The sequence below is a fragment of the Phaethon aethereus genome, assembly GCF_964289735.1.
Source record: "Phaethon aethereus genome assembly, chromosome: 1".
NCBI lineage: Eukaryota > Metazoa > Chordata > Aves > Phaethontiformes > Phaethontidae > Phaethon > Phaethon aethereus.
In genome coordinates this window covers 218,602,269-218,616,764 of record NC_138575.1, presented here as the reverse complement: position 1 = coordinate 218,616,764, position 14,496 = coordinate 218,602,269, and the positions used below count along the sequence as shown (strand labels likewise).

General features: G+C 42.7%; 1 protein-coding gene across 3 annotated transcripts in view; it reads right to left on the bottom strand.

Moving 5' to 3' along the window:
- TENM4 (teneurin transmembrane protein 4) overlaps nt 1–14,496 on the bottom strand; it is a gene marked incomplete at its 5' end in the record, with an annotated part of 367,633 nt that overhangs the window by 193,179 nt on the left and 159,958 nt on the right. For all 3 annotated transcript variants that reach the window (XM_082013817.1, XM_082013818.1, XM_082013819.1), the window contains one exon: nt 1,294–1,464. In XM_082013817.1, coding sequence (XP_081869943.1) covers nt 1,294–1,464 — 171 coding nt within the window. The remainder of the gene's footprint in view (nt 1–1,293; nt 1,465–14,496) is intronic.

Below are 14,496 nucleotides of genomic sequence, written 5' to 3'. Positions count from 1 at the left end.
ATACATCCATTTGTGTTCATTTAGACTTTTAAAAGGAAAAGGACAGATCAAAATTAAATGTTTCAAAAATGAAACATATGGCAAGTTGGGGGGGGGGAAATGATCTGTTGTGAAATATTTTTTAATACAACAGCAGGGATATCTGCAGCTTGCTGTACTGTCTAGTAAGGTTTGCTGAGAATAACCTGTTTAGCTGATTTTTCCTTGTAGCAACTTGATGTCAGCCATCAGTTGCCAGTAAATATACTGTTTTAAGGAACAAACATAATTATGGCCTTTATTTGGATAATAAAGACAGATAAACTCTTAAAGAAAAAAATACTATAATTAATTTAAATTAAACATGTAAACATAGGCTCTCAGCCAAAGTCTACAGAACTGTGTAGACACTTTTGAATTCAGTGAGTTGCCAGAACAGTAGCATTCTTCTTATCTCTTACATACAAACCTTCCTCCCCCTAATTAATTACCAAAAATAGCCAATGACTTCGATTTTTCTGAGATCTGTTAACCTCATCTAAAGAAGCTTGACACAAACGAAAAAGCTTTCTGAAAATTTGAATTTCTCATTTCTCCAGTTAAGTCTTGGGAGGGATAAAACACCTTTGCTTTGCAGAGGTAACAGGTACTTTTGGCAGTGCTGCCTCTGTACAAAGTACAGTAAGAGGTAAAGCTGCTGGATAATACACTTCTGAATTGAGAAACCATCAATAGCTTCTAATTTCAGTTAAAACTGCAAGATGTCAACATCATGATACTTTGTGGAGTCAGGTCTTTTATCTGGCTACTTTTGCAAAGAGATGTCCAACTCTGGAGTGCCAAAGCTCACAGTGTAATAGCTCTTAGTAAATATTTTGGTCCTCAAAACGTTTGGTACTAGGTGGCAACAAGTAGGCAAGCCCAAATATTTTCGTACTGTTGTAGAGAAAGCTTGATCCAATGCTCCAGGAACTGTTTAATTTTCAAGACACAATTTAATTTTCAAGACACTTGGGGCAGGGTTTTCATGATGGCCTTCTGTGGCCTGTGAGGTATGGTACAGATGGTTCCACCTGGAGAACGCCTTAGATGTGTGGTGACGATTGCACACAGTTTTATCACATTAGTGCACATTAACAGGGTATGAAACTTCGAAACATATGGAAACAAGACCAACGACTACTAGTTCTAGATGTGAAAGACTGGAAAAAGCACCTGATGATGGCAGCATTGAGGGTAATGGAACATGAGATTGGATGGCTGGAGTTCAGAGGCAGACAGAAGACTCACAACATGGACACACACCAACCATACCTTCACTGGTTCCTTTGCCTTTCCTGTCAGGTAACTCTAACCCTGTGCCCCCCGAAGGATATAAGGAGACGTCCGTTGGCACTGGCCAACTGCTGGCTGTGTCTTCCGTGATTTCATACATCTGCCCTTCCATCGGCTGCAGGTGCCAGTTTAGGCCAAACAGGTGCATGGCTGTGGTGAGCAATGAGAAAAGTCATCTTTTTCTGCTTGGGAGAATTTCAGAACTACAGGGGCACTTTCTAAACCCTCGCTTCCCTGCCTTAGTAGTGGTCATTGCTTCAGGACAAGAATGGGATTCATGTAATTAGACAGCCCCTGCTGCTTCTACTATGCCAACTCCCTAGGTCTTTCCACCCACTTAAACTTGTTTTGGATCACTCTGCTTCTTCCAGTAGAACCAATCCCGATTCGTGGTCTGCCTGAGAGAATAACCAGGCACAGTGTTTCAGAAAGCTCCCAAGGCTGGGGTAACAATATGGTGAACACAAAATACAAGGAGCATTATTTATCAACATACCAATAAATCCCAGGAAACTGCAAGCTGGTTTGCTTTGCTGTATTCATAGTGTATTATATAAGTTGGTTTTTGGTGTTATTTTTTAACCTACCACTTATACACGGAAGCTCTTCTAGACACATCTGACAGTTTTTCCCGAATAAGACCAAGTGAAAACTAAGGCAATTTAAGATTGATCTTGCACACATGCCTTTGTGCTCAGCACCAGGAATGCGAGCGACTGTGAGCACTCCTTAGTACAACTCAGCTTCTCCTATTCAGATCAAAGACACATCCTCAAGATTTGAAAACAAACAGCACCACTTAGATTTGTGTGATATCAGGGCATAACTGTCTGTAGGTTTCTGGGCCATGCAAAGTCATCCAGTGCACACGTGAATCCATCTCAAGGCATTACATAAGGACGAGTGAAGTTAAGCAACAAGACAGAATACTTAAAAAGCAAACACATGTATGAGGAGTATGGAAAATCATATGCTTATACAACTAATACTTGCCCCCTGAAAATATAAAGCAAAAGAATGTGGCTTCTTGTATCAGTTCTTCCGTCTCCTACACAAACATTTCATACTCAATCAGTACCCAGTTTTGCTTCAGGCTCTACACAGCTAAATGATCCGATATTTGCTACACTTTGAATGACATTTCTTTTTTAAGGGAATGCCTTGATATTTTACACTAATTTCTTGAAGAAACTGTACAATGGCACTAGCATCACAGCCATTTAACATAACACCAGGAAAGAAAGAGATTATTTCCATTGCTTATTGCTCTCATTTTATTCACAAAGATACATCTGAGCTTGGCAAACACTGTCAGGGACAAGAGGTTAGTTTATTTAAACCCGTGCATCAGGAACAATCTTTTCAAGATGACTGAAAAGTAATCCGAGTAGTTCTCCAAAACAGCATGTTTAGCAAAATCAGTGATTTTTTTCCTTCAGTCTCAGTTAGGTCATCTACCATTTGTTAACATGAGTAAGCTTCTCTGCACTACTACAATATCACAAAACATGATGAGAGCAAAACTCTCCTTTTACCATGTAAGCAGGGACTGGGTTTGTTAACAAAGTCTTAACCATTAAGAAAGAAAATACTCTCTTAAAACTCCTAAAATACTCTCCTAAAACAACAAGCAAGCACAGCAAGGAAGGTCTCCCGATGACCCATTCAAAACTCAAAACATTTTTGTATGGGTACACATACCAAGAGGGAACACTACCAACACAACTGGTAATTCAATCAGGTTACTTCAGGCAGAGTGACCAATACTTTCACCTGAAAGGAGTATATTTACTTGGCAGAGAAACTGTGCAAGGGAAGAGAGGAAATCAGACTGCGAACAAGGAATTTGCATCAACATTTGACATTGATGTGTTGGCATAACATCTTTGTGTTTATATGACCCTCATCACCAGAATGCCTGGGCACTTCATAGCTATTAACCTCATAAAACCTCATCAGGTAGGAATCTGTTACGTCTACTTCACAGAAAGGAAAAAGAAATGCAGCACATTAAAGGACCGACTCAGTTCACTTGTTTGGGTGTTAAAATGCAATTGTGAGTTAATTCACTTGCTCTATGCTCACAGCTTCACAAGCCCTAGCAGGCATTTCGTGCACCCCTCCGCCAGCAGTTTCGGTGCTAAGCTCAGAACTGGGTGCTGCCTGAGAACGCCACCCAGTCTGGACCTCTCCATGGACCAGAGTGTCACCCAGGTGCTGCTGAGCTGTTACAGGGTCAGGGGCTCAGGTGATTGGGGCATGTGTGAGCTCCCATGTTTAACCACATGGAAGCTTGTAGTTCAATGCAGAATGACAACTCTTCACTCCTCCAAACTCAGGCAATCCTAGACAGCAAGCAGTCCGTATGCCTCTGCTGGCCCTAAGTGCTTAATCCCAGCTCCATCTACCAGATGTCTTCACATTTCAATGACTTGCATGAGTTTATACTGGGCATTACAGGTTCAAGCAGGAATTGAGCCAGTGGGCTAGATGATTTTTAAAGGTCCCTTCCTTTTTTTTTACCAGATCATTTGAATTGCTCTGTCCTTTGGCTATCACAGTCTAAGTGCTACACAAACTCTTAGGAACACATAGAAAAGCCATTGTTTCCCACAAAGGACATTGTTTCCCCTTCTCTCCTTAGGAGGAATTTGTAGCTTGTAGATCATTATTTACAGCAAGAAAATGAAGGTGAAGAATTCAGCATTGTTTTGGGCGTAGTGGGAAAGCTATGAGCATTTCTTCCAGGCATGTAAAATGCATTTTAAAACACCTGAGAGGAAATGTCTAACAAGGGGAAAATCTTGTTTCAGTGTAATGACAGAACTGGTAGTCTGGAAGTGCTAGGGCTTTTTTGCAGATCATCCGTCCCTTTGAGCAAGTGAATCAACCATTCCATGTCACCATTCATTCCTAAATGCTTTCAAAGTGTCTTACAATGTCCCAACATAAAAAATATGACAGAATTGTCTGTAGCATAGATGCTGTGTTACCACACAGAGATAAAAGGCTTGCATTAATATGTTAACTTTTGTCTTTAATTAATAGATTTTGTATAAAGCAAAAATCTTCTTGCGTACATTGATCCCATCAACACATAGATCATAGAATCAAAGAACCATAGAATGGTTTGGGTTGGAAAGGACCTTTCAAGGCCATCTAGTCCAACCCCCCTGCCATGAGCAGGGACATTCCCAACCAGAGCAGGTTGCTCAGAGTCCCGTCCAGCCTGACCTGGGATGTTTCCAGGGATGGGGCATCCACCACCTCTCTGGGCAACCTGGGCCAGGGTTTCACCACCATCATTGTCAAAAATGTCTTCCTTAGATCTAGTCTAAATCTACACTCTTCTAGTTTAAAACCATTACCCCTTGTCCTGTTGCAACAGGCCCTGTTAAAAAGTCTGTCCCCATCTTTCTTTTAAGTCCCCTTTAAGTACTGAAAGGCTGTAAGAAGGTCTCCAACGATGACCCATGAGAATGAGATGTATGCACACCATGCATACAAAAGCACAAAAATCTGAGAAACACAGAGAATTATTTGAAAAGCATTTTGATTACTACGTGGCTTAAAAAGAATTTAGAAAACGGAGTGCACAACCTTGGAGCTAGTGTTCTATTCAGGGTTTCTGATTTGATGTTTCTAAGCACAATATAAAAGCCTATAAATATTCCCACCCATAAGGCAAACAGACAGCATGCGATTTCTGCTGCAGGTAGGAAATAACCACAAAAGCCTTCCTGAAACCAGAGCAAAGAGTTTGATTTACTTTGGAAACACACTCTGGTAGCAGGTATGTTATTAGTAAATCACCCGATTAAGTGTTTATCATTACTATCTTCCAAATACCAACAGCATCTGATTGGCAAGCTGGTGGAATATAGAGTCTTCAGCTTGCTCCTCCTAACTGCCATATTCATGCTAAAAAGTCAAGTAGTAACAGCAGTGGATGTTTTGGGTCTCTAAATCTCAGTGGGATGTGTAAAAGTGTTGATGCACACAGTTGTTTACAGGTTTTAGGAGAGGCACAAACCAACCTTGTTCTATGATAAATTGATGCAAAGTTTCTTCTCATGGGAAAAAAAATGACCATAATCAGGGAAAAAACTTGGAACCATGGACGAGAGGCACAATCATATACTTTGAAGTGTTAATGTTCCTAAAAGCAAAGTTAAGCTGTAAAAATAGCTTGAGATTCCTGATGTTCTCAGTCTCCAGGTCAATTGAACCCACTGTTGACATTTTCTCTGGCTTTTTTTATTTTCCTCTGCTCTGCTAGATGTAAGATGTGGCTCACAAAGAGCAAATGCCCTCCTAAAAGCCCCCATGTCTTTCTCCCTCTCCCTCCCAACATGATGCTCAGTAGATATTCAGATATTGAAGGCTCCCCATGTATTAAAAGAGCACAGTGCAATTAACAATCATTAAAGTGTACCATTTTGTAAACCACCACGCAGCTTTCACTGCCCAGGAAGCCTCATGACATGCTCTTTGCAGAAGCTTTGGTTGTATTTCCCACGGCTAATAAAACTCTTTTGTCTGCCTTCTCTTGGAGTGGCAACACCACTTCGGGGAAACCCTGCATGTGTCCTCTCTCGGCTGTTTCAGCACCAACAACTTAGATGATAGAAAGGCATCTGGGGCCTCTGGCTCATTACGTTTTGACATCAAATCTTTGACTTGCACAACCTTCTAGCTGTAGCTAAGCACTATCAAAAAGTGCCCTCAAACTTGCTGAGTGGGTAGCAGAATTTCCTGTGGCAGAATAAACCACCTTATCCTTAGTCCTAAGTCATTCCTGGTGGCCTTCTTGGTGCGGAAAAGAAAGAAGCCAAACTCCAGTCCTTTCAGGGTCTGATTACTTTGCTGAGTTTAGCATTTCAACCACGGCAGTGTTATGTGGCTATTCCTTTGCTGCAACTCAGATTCACTTTAGCAAAGCACATTTACAAACAGTTTAGCATCAGTTGAGCTATTTAACCATCCAAATAAATCAAAGTTCATATTGGTAGAACCAAGTATTCAGGATCATGATTCCTTAGGTTTTAACACACTACCTCATTTTCTATTGCATTATTCCTGCTCCATAGCTGTTTGTGGAGGCCATAGCAACATTAGTTGATGTTCTTGAACCAAATAAAGAGGAACGTTCCCCAGTTTGTTTTGAAGAGACCCAGGCTTTTGGCTATCTTTGTGTTATTGCCACTTGCTTATGACACAGCAAAACACTAAAGTCAAAACAACTTACTCAGCAGGGTAGAGAACAAAGAAACTGGAACAGCATTTAGAATGAAAAAGGACAAACAAAGATAATAATTCACATGGTCAACAAAATGGACATCTCTCAGGACAGGTTGATGGAGTAAAGGAGTTAGCAGAGAGAGGCAGATGATTGTGATAGATCACAGGGAGAAGAAAAGACAAGACATGCTTACTGAAGCATATGAGACCCCCAGAAACCACGCCAGTCAGCAAAAAAATGAAAAATACACTGCTGGCCCTTTATTAGCTTGTTGCTTTTCCCAAAGCAGCAAGCTAAGTGTAATAAATAACCAAACCAATCAATTACAATGTTTGAAAGTAAGGTTACGGCCGAAGCCACCAGCTGCTTTGACGGCGTTTGTTAAATCTGTTCTCACAGCAGCTCACAGGCTCTGCTGCTGCCGCCTCGCCTGTCCTTGCAGAGCTAAGTCCTGCCGGCACCACCGCCAGCCTGGTGACTCTTTGCCCAGGCGAAGCTCCTGGAGTTGGTAAGGGATGAATAAAATAACCACTGTTTTTCCGTTAACAACTGATCTTGCCCTGAACAATGAAAAAAAGGGTTTCTCAGGACGGAAGCTCAATAAAACCAGCAAGTTAATCACCACCACCATGAACGTGGTGCACAGCCTGCATTTACAACAAGCGCAGAGAGTAAAGAGCATGCAGGCAAGACAGAAAGTCTTTTGGACTTCTCATTGGAAAAACTTAGTCAGTCTCGTTGCACTAAGAATGCTTCATATTTTGAATCTGTATTTTCTAAGGATGTCAGTATATGTCCTGGTTTCAGCCAGGGTAGAGTTAATTTTCTTCATAGACGCTAGCATGAGGCTATGTTTTGGATTTGGGATGAGAAAATGTTGATAACGTGCTGATGTTTTGGGTTGTTGCTGAGCCGTCAAGGACAGTCCAGCTTCTCGTGCTGGGCTGCCAGCGAGCAGGCTGGGGGTGCACAGGAAGTTGGGAGGGGACACAGCCAGGACAGCTGACCCAGGCTGGCCAAGGAGATATTCCATACCATACAACGTCATGCTCAGTATATAAAGCTGGGACGAAGAAGAAGGAAGGGGTGGAGGGATGTTCGGAGTGATGGCATCTGCCTTCCCAAGAAACTGTTACGAGTGACGGAGCCCAGCTTCCCTGGAGATGGCTGAACCCCTGCCTGCCCGTGGGGAGTGGTGAATGAATTCTTTGTCTTGCTTTGCTTGCGTGCGTGGCTTTTGCTTTACTTATTAAACTGTTTTTATCTCAAACCATGAGTTTCCTCATTTTTACTCTTCCGATTCTCTCCCCCGTCCCACCGTGGGGGAGTGAGTGAGCGGCTGCGTGGGGCTTAGTTGCCAGCTGGGGCTAAACCACGACAGTATATTTTGCATAAATAACACAGGGGAGCACACAAGCTTTGGAAAAGCCAGGCTTTTCTGCACAGCCGCTGTACGAACACTGGGCTCGGTCTGGGGAAGGGTTTGGCTCCACTGCTCCACTGGTTTCTACAAGCACCTCACTGCGCTGGTGAACAGCAAAGCCAAAGCCAACACAAGCCAAAGGACCACTCCTGGTAAGGAGAACAGTTTTCCAAAGCCCCCCAGTGTGGCATGCGGCAAAGGAGAGAATGGGAAAAGAGAGTGTGAGAAGGAATAGATGAGAGGCACTGCTGCCATAACAAACAAGAATAAAAAAGAAAGGGGAAGAAGGTGAGAAAAATACAGAATGAGAGAAACTGAGAAAAAGGAGGAGGTCAGGAAGAGCAAAGGAAAGCTAAGGAAAAAATAAAAGGCACTTGGAATAGGAAAAACAGCTGGAGCTCAGGCAGCAGTTGAGAAGACATTTATATAGCTTGTTTTTTTGCTCTCCCCTCTTTTTGTGGAATGAAGCATAAGATATGTGGTGGTTACACACTCCTCTTTAACCTTCAGGTTTGACAATCAGACTTATGATAACACACTCTCTAAAATGAGACCTGAGGTTTGCTTTTTCTCCTAATTGAAAAAGAAGTTGAATTCCACCACTGAATTACTCGGGGCAAATTTTGACTCAAGTAAATGTATTGCTTTCACTCCTGCCTCTGGAATAAACTTGACTGTAATTATCTGGCTAACTGTCTCTCTCTACACTGAAATTATATGATTTCTGTAGAAGTGGGAGAATTGACTGTTGCAGAATTAATCATATTTTGTGACATTCAGTGTTATGAAAAGGAACCTTTCGGCATGAAATAATCACTGGTTTGTCAATCTTCGATAAATCAAGGAAGAGGCACGCAAGATTAAGGAGAATAGGAACAGTAAAACAAACATCAAAAAAAAATCAATCGGTTTGTTTTTCTCTTACACCACTGTTGCATTTCAGTGCTGGACAAGGCTTCTGTGTCCCAGCGTGGCAGAACATACCGACACAGCAAGAGTTAAGGACTGAAGTGGTTCTATGGCCCTACTGGTGTCAGAAGAGGGTAAAAGCAGCAAGCCTGGATGCAGTATATCGTACCCGCTCTCCTGGTTCATAAGGTCAAGTCCTGGACCAGACAAATCCAAGCTGTTGTTCATCTAAGGGCATGGGGCACTTTGAGTGTTGCAGTCATTTAATACCCAAGTATGTAACATGTTCCTCAGGTCTGGAATTGAAATCTTTAGATCCCAATGGTTTGTAATAACATGAATTCACATCATTTACACGTACGCACCCGGGTCACTAAGCCAGCTGCTGCGGGGCAAGGACAGACTGGGATTTCTGCAAGGCTGGTTCTTGCATGGACTTCAGCGACCAAAAACTCTGCACAGCGCTCTGTGCTGGTTCTAGCATCTGAACTTCTTTTCTATGTGTAAATCCTTTCCTTCCGTGGCTTAAAGCTCTTGCTCAAGGAATGTAAAACCTGACTTCAGAAAGCATCCTCCACCCAAATGAATGTGAGCTTGTACACCAGGACTGGACTGCAGCCACGTGGGAACACAGAATCGTGCACACAGTGCTCTCCACGACCCTGCCAGATTGGGGCTGCTGTGCAGTTAGAAATGTAAAATTAATAGGTCACAAAGGAACAGAGCCCAAAAGGCAGCTTGATTACATGTTGTTTAAGTGAAGACTCTCAGCTTGTGGCTGGGAGGTCCCATGGCTCTGCTTCCTGGTCCGTTGATTTATTTGACACAAGACAATAGTTTAGAAAACCAAAAAAAGGCACAAGGAGGGTCATTTGGGGTAATGCTCACCATTGTAAATTTCCCATCTGGCCCCCTTCCTGACTGCTCAGTGATCCACCTTCAATGAGAAAAAAAGGTTTACAAGGCTTCTTCACAGACTGGGGATAAAGACACTCGGCTGGGCTGGGCTGCGAGTACTTCATACTGAGAACTGGAGAATTCGTATCCACCCATCCCTGGGTGAAGGGATTAGGATGAAGGATTTAGATGATAAAACAGAGAGATAGAATCATAGACTCATAGAATAGTTTGGGTTGGAAAGGACCTTTCAACGCCATCTAGTCCAACTCCTCTGCCATGAGCAGGGACATCTTCAACTAGAGCAGTTTGCTCAGAGCTCCATCCAACCTGACCTGGGATGTTTCCAGGGATGGGGCATCGACCACCTCTGGGCAACCTGGGCCAGTGGTTCACCAACCTCATTGTCAAAAGTTTCTTCCTTAGATCTAGTCTGAATCTACCCTCTTTTAGTTTCAAACTGTTACCCCGTGTTCTACCGCAACAGGCCCTGCTAAAAAGTCTGTCCCCATCTTTCTTATCAGCCCCTTTAAGTCCTGGCCGGCTGCAAGAAGGTCTCCCTGGAGCCTTCTCTCCTCCAGGCTGAGCCCCCCCAGCTCTCCCAGCCTGTCCTCCCAGCAGAGCTGTTCCAGCCCTCGGAGCATTGCTGGGGCCTCCTCTGGCCCTGCTCCAGCAGGTCCATGTCTCTCCTGTGCCAAGGGCTCCAGAGCTGGACGCAGCACTGCAGGGGGGTCTCCCCAGAGCGAGGCAGAGGGGCAGAATCCCCTCCCTCGCCCTGCTGGCCACGCGGCTTTGGGGGCAGCCCAGGACACGGTTGGCCTTCTGGGCTGCGAGCGCACATTGCCGGCTCCTGTCCAGCTTTTCACCCACCAGAACCCCTGAGTCCTTCTCCATGGGGCTGCTTTCCATCCCTTTATCCCCCAGCCCATAGGGATACCGGGCGTTGCCCTGACCCAGGTGCAGGACACTGGGCCTAGATATAGATAGCTGTGTTGTGTTTGTTTGTGGGGGTTTTTTAGGACCTCAAATGTCCTAAAGTAAGAGGCAGGTGCTTTCAGAGCCAGCTCAGTACAGACACAGGCTATGGGATACATCCAGTAATACCTGGGACCCTTCCTGCTGCCTGACCATTTCCTCCATCTTCAGAGCTCAAATTATGCAAGTACCAGAAGCAGTTCATTCAGAGATAATTCAGGTTTCCTCCTTCCCTCAATCAGAATCACCATGTGCAAAGGAGGAATTCAAATGATGGAGAGCTTCCTAGGTCCTAAAATTTTGCCACCAGAGTGGGAATTGCCTCCAGGGAAAACAAAGTATTGTGGTAATCACCAAAAGTCCTAGCTGCAAATGCATTTACTTGCTTTGATTTGACACAAACCAGTTTCTTTGACCCCTCCTGACTGAAGAGCTGTAACAAAGACTTCCAAGATAGAAGCAGATGGTCCGCCAAATAGTATCAGTTCCTTCTTAGGAGAACACTTTATATTTTAATTTAGTTCCCAATTGCTCTTAATAGGGAAGAAAAAAAGCTTCTAGCTGAAGCATCACATTTCTTTGAAACCTTCAAGGAAGTGACTAGAAAGACATGTTCTAAAATGAAGCAGTTAAACTCAATGTTTGTTCAATGCAAAGAGTCAGCACTTCCTATTCAATGTCTTCCTAATTATCCCTGGGGATCAAAGACTTTCAAGTGATTGCCTGTCCATTCAGAGCGCTAACAGATGATCTCTGGCCCCTCCAGTGCTATAGTGGCTTGCTGGATGCTTGTAATTTCCTGCAGGAAAGGGAAAATGCAGTTTTAAATGGGTATATTTAAATATTTTTACGGGTATTTTTAGGAGGATATTTTAAAGTGTCGACCTATAGAAAAAAGTAGATATAAAGGTGGTGTAGCTTACCCAAGGGGCTGACTGCTTAAATACAATCTGTAATTCCCTGCACCATCTACACCATTGTGAAAGTAGAATAGGAAGTTGAAAGAGGGACCTCAGCAACACTTTGCTGCTATTAGGCACCTTATTGCACCAAAGAAGCTTATTTCAGCCCCCCCAGCTCTAGTAAATTTGATGTTACACATGCTCAGGACTTTCTCAGTAAAATAGTATTTTCCCTTCTAGATATGCTTCCTGGCAGAGACCACATTGCTATAAATATTACTGAGATATTTCTTCAAGATCAAAGTCAATTATAAGATGGTCCCACTGTACCTCTAAATGGAGTTTTAATTTGTGTATATAATATTAGAAATAACAGTTTTCCCATTGGGATACTCACTTCAATTAGAGAAATGAGGACAGGCAGCCTTACCAGAGGGTCTGCTACCTTGCTTTGCAATTACTATAGTTCTGGGCTAGCCTGTTGTGGACAGTATAATTTTACAAATGCCGTTTCATTACACACACATAAACTGTGAGACCTTAATTAAAAAGGGTGTAATTTACATAGGTAAATCAACAACCTTTCACATGCTTCCTTCCTTATTATCTCTGCCAGATATTGCCAGAAAACCTGCTTTCCCAAATTAATATAACAGGTCGCTTAAAGTCTAAAAAATACAGTTTGGTGTTTAAAAGTCACAGGCAATATCCATCTTCTTCTATCACCCCAGCACAACAGAGGTGGGATCAGAGTTTAAATCTAGTATCCCAGTTTAAGGGTTAAGATCTAAATATTGTAGAATTGTTGCATGAGCTGATCTCTCAGATGGTTGTCTGCTCATCTATCCTTCTGAACACCACCATGATTTTATTTTAAAGACAAGTAAATGATCTGAGAGTGCTGCTCGTGATTTAATCCTAAAATCATCTGAAAAATGCATTAGTGTTATTAGTCACCATGCACATTCTAATAGCACCATAGCCCCAGTTGGGCTGTGCTAATTGATGTAAGAAAAATTAACAAAGTGACAGCCTCTGAATTCCTTGATGTCCAAAGCACAGGTTTAACTTGAGCTTTACTTAGCCTGAGTAAATCTAGCCACTTCAAGAGCAAGGTGGAGGTGCTTCAAATTCAGTATGAATTTACACATGTTGTAGATCAGGGCCAGAGTGTTCATCAGCATCATCAAAACTGAGCTCTAAAGCAGAGTCCTATTGGCTTGGTGACTTTTTGAAGAGGTATGACAAAATTTAACTTGCACAAGTATTCAGGAACTTCTCATGGTTTTAACTGCTTCGGATGACAAGTGCATGGGTATGTTTAAAGCAGGCTAAGAATGTTTTAATTTATTTTCTAATTTTTCTTTACACAAACCTGAAAAACAAGCAGATTTTTCCAACAGTTCATTTGGAGAGGGAAAAATTCTTTTTTTTCCCCTGTACAAAAGCTTGGCAAATGGATACAAATGTACAGTCTGGGAAAGCTGATAAATTGGGTGACACAGCACAATTAATGACACTAGAATTATTTTTTTTTCTGTCCAGAGACCATGGGCAAAATCCAGCATGGTACTTTCAGGTACTATAAATCTGAGGGAATGGTTCAGATCAGTGTGAAAAGCTCTCTCAATAACGAAACTTAACACAACCTGATGATTTGTTCCCTTGGACTTAGAACTAAATCCAGCACATAGATTAAGGCAAGTGCTGGCAAGTGCAACCCACAGTGCTCTCTTAAAAGGCCCACAGCCATCTTTATATTTAATTACACCTAAAAAAAGCATTTGCTAAGGAAACTCAAAGTTCACCAAGTCAAGCACTCCAAAGTGAGCAAAGAACAGAATTAAGATTGCTTGTGTGGTTTTAGATCAGCCTCTGTATGCATATGTACTCTCTAATAGCCTTTAATTCCCTCATCACAGGCTATTTTTTTTCCACTGGCCCAATGCTGAGCAGAACAATTGCACAGAAATTGCCACTCAACCCTGGCAACTCCAGCATTGTAGCATGTTCAATTGCTTTCTAGGGATGCCATATGTGCAGCCTGGTTGGAAGCAGTAGGAGGGGGCTGGAAAGGGAAGGAATACACTCAGTGCAGCCCATTTTGCTACTGTGCTCTAAATAAGTCCCTACTGAGCGTGTGTGAACTGAGATTTTCTAGTTTTGTGGCAGGCAGCTCTAGGTGGATCAGGGGTATGATAAAGCACACGCTATTGTTTGTTCTTCTTAATAGAAAAGAGGTGTCATGATTCTTCCTTACCTCCACGCTTCTGCAGTATGAATGTCACGTAACAGTCGAGCCAACAGTAAAGTTTTGCGTAAGACTACACTGGCAGCAGGGATCCAGACCCTGTCTCTCACAGGTCTTTTCAGGATATGATCACTTGTGATCACTTAGTCCATGATAATTTTGTCTCATCATAAAATATGAAGGTATCAAAGTTCTGGCTCCTAGACATAGTATGCTGCCTTGTCCATCCCCAAAGACTACATTGATAGTAGTGAATTAAACAGTACCAAGCAGTGGAACTTGATAGTCTATACCATTAAGTTGTCAGAATGGACCCAGCCATGATTTTGGCCCTCTTCAGCCAACATCTTCAGAATTCCTGTGCACACTCCAGCTAGCAAGGGCCAGAGATCATTCTCAATCGATAGTTTGGGTGTGACCATCCATAAGAGATTAACAGCATAGAAATGCACCCGTTCTGGACCAGCTGGATGCCCAGAATGGTCCCACGTACATGTTTTACAACCCAGAGTAGCCCACGGTCCAGTTTGACTGGAGAAGGTATACTAATGTAAATGAAGTGTAACTGACCCCTTAGATTAAT